Source organism: Chelon labrosus (assembly GCF_963514085.1).
Source record: "Chelon labrosus genome assembly, chromosome: 23".
Lineage (NCBI taxonomy): Eukaryota > Metazoa > Chordata > Actinopteri > Mugiliformes > Mugilidae > Chelon > Chelon labrosus.
In genome coordinates, this window is record NC_140356.1 from 14,638,435 (window position 1) to 14,642,192 (window position 3,758).

The window sequence follows — 3,758 nt, forward strand, 5'->3', positions numbered from 1 at the left end:
TGGAGAAATACTCTTCGGATACAGACGATAGGTTTGAGATGAGAGAAAACAGGCTGAATTTGGTTCCTGGCTCTAAAACTAATCTTGGGGGCGTGATGGTAGAAACATTTCAGACAGATGACACAAAAAAATGGGGAAAAGATGTAAGAAGTCCTAATACTGGGATGCAAGAGGAAGCAAAGCGTGACGAGACGGAAGTGGAGCTAAAGAAAAGTGATCAAATGAAGGCAGAAATAGAGGAGGAGGAGAGAGAAAGCAAGCTAGTGGCAGGGCTTAATCTTCACGAGACAAATGGGGGCACTCACAGGGAGGAAAAGGAAATCGTAGAGCAGAAAAGGGCAGAGAAGGTGGAGGGCATAAAAAATGCTAACCATAAAGAGTTGGTAGAAAGAGGAAAGGAAGATCAGATGGTGGTTAACAATCTCACACCTCCTTTAAGCACGTCCTCTGCTCCTGAGAGGAAGGAGTTAGAGATCCCTGCCACAATTCAAATTATCACTCAGACTCAAAATCCTCCTCTTCGTGATCATAATGTCCCTCCTCCGCTTCCTCTTACGCCCACACACGTTCCTCCAGTCTCCTCTCACCCTCCCAGCCCTTACACCAAAGTTAGTTTTCGGCTTTCTTCACCTTCCGTAAATCTTCCTACACAAATCGGCCACATGTCAGACTCAACAGCGAGTCCTGGACACCATGAGATGGTCAAAAACATGTTGTTGAAACCACGGGAAATAAACACAGTCGATCAACCAGAAGAAGGGGAATTTATCGCCATGGTCCTAGCAGCAGAGCCAAAACCAAAAGAAGCAAATATTACAGTGACAGATTTAACGACCAAAGAACAATCGAATCAAAATATATCCACTGCTAAACTGGGCGAGCGTGCACTCGACCCACACACGGCGCAATCTGCGGGCAAGCCCAGAGCTGTTAAACGCGCGGAAAATGGCACCAAAGTTGCAGCGAAGCAGAATAAATCCTCTCCTCCCCAAACACAAGTGACCAAACCGCAGGTCACGACTGCCAAGACACCTTCAGCGAGGCCAACGAAAACCAACAAGAGCAGCAGAAATAGGACAATGAAGAAGTCCAGGGAGAAGAAAAGGAAGAAGGACAATAAAACCCAAAAGCCACCAGAGAAGAAGAAGAAGAAGACCACCCCAACGACATATTTTCCCTACTTCATGGACAACTACTGCCCACCTGAGTGCGCTTGCTATGGAAGGTAAGGCCTTTAGGACACAGAATTTGTGACGGAGGATATTGAAAATATTTAATATAGTTTTTAGTCCATCTGCTGCTGCAATCTACTTTTTGTCTCATACTCTAAAAGGTAATAATTTGGGGTTTTGAAATACACATTTCAAGTAACTAGCATGCTAAAAGCATGCTAAGCTCAGCAAACTGACTACTGGCGATACACCGATCAGGCATAACATTATGACCACCTTCCTAATATTGTGAAGGTCTCCCTTGTTTCCTCCAAAACAGTTGTGACTCATCAGAGAATGGACATGGGCCTTCTGAGGGTGTCCTGTGGTGTCTTGCAACACAATGTTGTTAGTGGTGGGGGGGGGGGGGCCTGTGTCAGGCTGCATCCTGCTGGGGATGGCTGCTGCCATCAAGGAGCGTCATTATTATGGGGTGGGGGTGCCTGGTCTGGTCTAGGTGGGTGCTACAAGTCTGAGTAACATCCACATGAATGTCAGGCCCAAAAGTTTCCCCAGAAGAACACTGAATTGTCACAAGGTGGTCAATGTTATTTACTTCTCCTGTAAGTGGTTTTAATGTTATGGCTGATCAGCTTTTCTCAATTTTCTGATCCAAAATCTTTACATTTGTCATTGCAAACATACACAAGGGGTGTTGTTGTAGTTGCAGAAGATCACAAAGGAACAGTCTTTACATTGTAGCTGCAGCTTTTAGACATGTATGTCATTTAAGTTGCAATGGAGTCAGATACCAAAAGAATAGTGATATAACAAGATCACACAACAGTCCTTCTCGCTAGGCCTCAAGCCATCCACAGAGGTGTAGATCGATCAGCATCCTGTGCCAATCTGTTGGTAGCTAGCTTAGTAAATTCAGTCCCAAAAATTGACCAAAATGTCAATTATTCTTTTAATTCATTTGAGAGAGGTTTGGAGATGTGCAGCGTACCATTAATCTCATGTTTTGTTTTCCAGAGTGGTCCAGTGCTCAGACAAAGATGTGGCTAATGTTCCTTATGGCATTCCCTATAACGCCCGCTACATCCTTCTCATGAATAACCACATAAACAGCATCCAGCTGGACCTGCTTAATGAATACGTCTCCATGGAGTTCCTCGTGCTGAGCAACAATCGTCTCACAGATGGCGCCATAGAAGGAGCTTTTGAAGGAGTCCCAGCTCTGAAACGCCTCTACTTGGATAGAAACCTCCTGCAGAGCGTGCCGGCTGACCTTCCATTTTCTCTCGAGGAGCTTCGCCTGGACAACAACCGCTTGAAGGTGATGTCGGAGGCGGCCTGGGCCCAGTGTCCTGGCCTCTTGGTGCTGAGCCTCAGCAACAACAGCTTGGGGAATGAATCTGAATCCCTCCCCAACGCAGTGCTCGCTCCTCTCCGCAACCTGCGCACTTTGAACCTGGATCACAACCAGCTGACCTCAGTCCCTCTAGGGTTACCGCTGTCCGTCAGGGAGCTCTACCTCAAAGGGAACCTCATTGAGCAGTTCCGCGAGGGAGCCTTCAATGGGATATCAGGGCTGGTGGTGTTGGATCTGAGCACAAACAGACTGACAAACAACGGCCTCCTTAGAGATTCCCTCCTCAATACGACATATCTGGAAAGCCTCAACCTTGAAGGAAACAGACTAAAACAAATACCACGACATCTTCCTCTGTCACTTAAGACTCTAAATCTGGAGGGCAACCTCATATCTTCCGTAAAGAAAGCAGCTTTCAGCACCTTGAGAAACTTGGAGCACCTCGGTTTGGCGAGAAATAACATTTTCAAAGTTGCAACAGGTGCGTTCAGGACGTTACCCGTCCTGCACCAGTTAGACCTGTGCCGCAACACCTTGCGGCAGGTCCCTAGACAGTTACCTCAGGGTTTGCACTCGGTATCTTTAACCTACAACAAGATTCAGTCAGTGCCTCGTGACGCTTTCTGCTGGGGTAATAAAACTCCGAGTCTCAGCAGGCTTGTAAGAGTCCAACTGGAGCACAACTTAATTGATATGGGGAAGCTGGATGCACAAGCTTTTAGATGCTTACGGGGATTCCAGGTGGTGCACTTCTATTAAACAAATAAAGGAAAAGATTAAAACAGCTGTGCTGCTTGGACTTTTCATTCCCTCGACTAAATAAATGTATTTTTTTCTATGTCACTGACACCTCTACTTTGAATTTGATATCCAAGTCCTGCGGTGAGTGCGGCTGCTCTCGCCAGAAACCAGTGTTGAAACGGAATAACAATATTTATTGTGTGTGAAATTCAGTTTATTGCGTGGGACCCACTCATGTCTCACTCTCTGACTATTTTTATGACTGGTTTCCCAGCATCCCTTCAGACTTACAGAACAATAGTTTATATGGAGGAAGGTGCGGCCAAATATTCAGAGCTATTTGATTACCAAACTTCCAATCTATTATAGACATTTTTGGCAGTTTTTTTACGACTGTTTCCCCAAAACACAACAATTTAGAAGAAAATCATTTGGTTTTCATTTACTGCAGTAAAAAATACAGCTCATATTCACCGTTGATTTATACGGGT

The 3,758-nt window shown here is 45.4% G+C and overlaps 1 protein-coding gene across 1 annotated transcript; it reads left to right on the forward strand.

The window, feature by feature from the left end:
• The first annotated feature begins 1,075 nt into the window (after positions 1-1,075).
• Positions 1,076-3,551, forward strand: LOC311508322 (extracellular matrix protein 2). Its single transcript, XM_084573031.1, has 2 exons — positions 1,076-1,225; positions 2,187-3,551. Exons 1-2 carry the CDS (start codon positions 1,080-1,082, stop codon positions 3,283-3,285), a joined length of 1,245 nt encoding a protein of 414 aa, XP_084429157.1. The 5' UTR covers positions 1,076-1,079; the 3' UTR covers positions 3,286-3,551.
• The last annotated feature ends 207 nt before the right edge of the window (positions 3,552-3,758 follow it).

Excerpts from the sequence above, each read along its gene's own strand:
- LOC311508322 (XM_084573031.1), top strand. The coding sequence starts at position 1,080 with ATGAAGAAGTCCAGGGAGAAGAAAAGGAAGAAGGACAATAAAACCCAA. Across the intron at positions 1,226-2,186 it reads GAGTGCGCTTGCTATGGAAG|AGTGGTCCAGTGCTCAGACA; the intron begins GTAAGGCCTTTA and ends TTTGTTTTCCAG.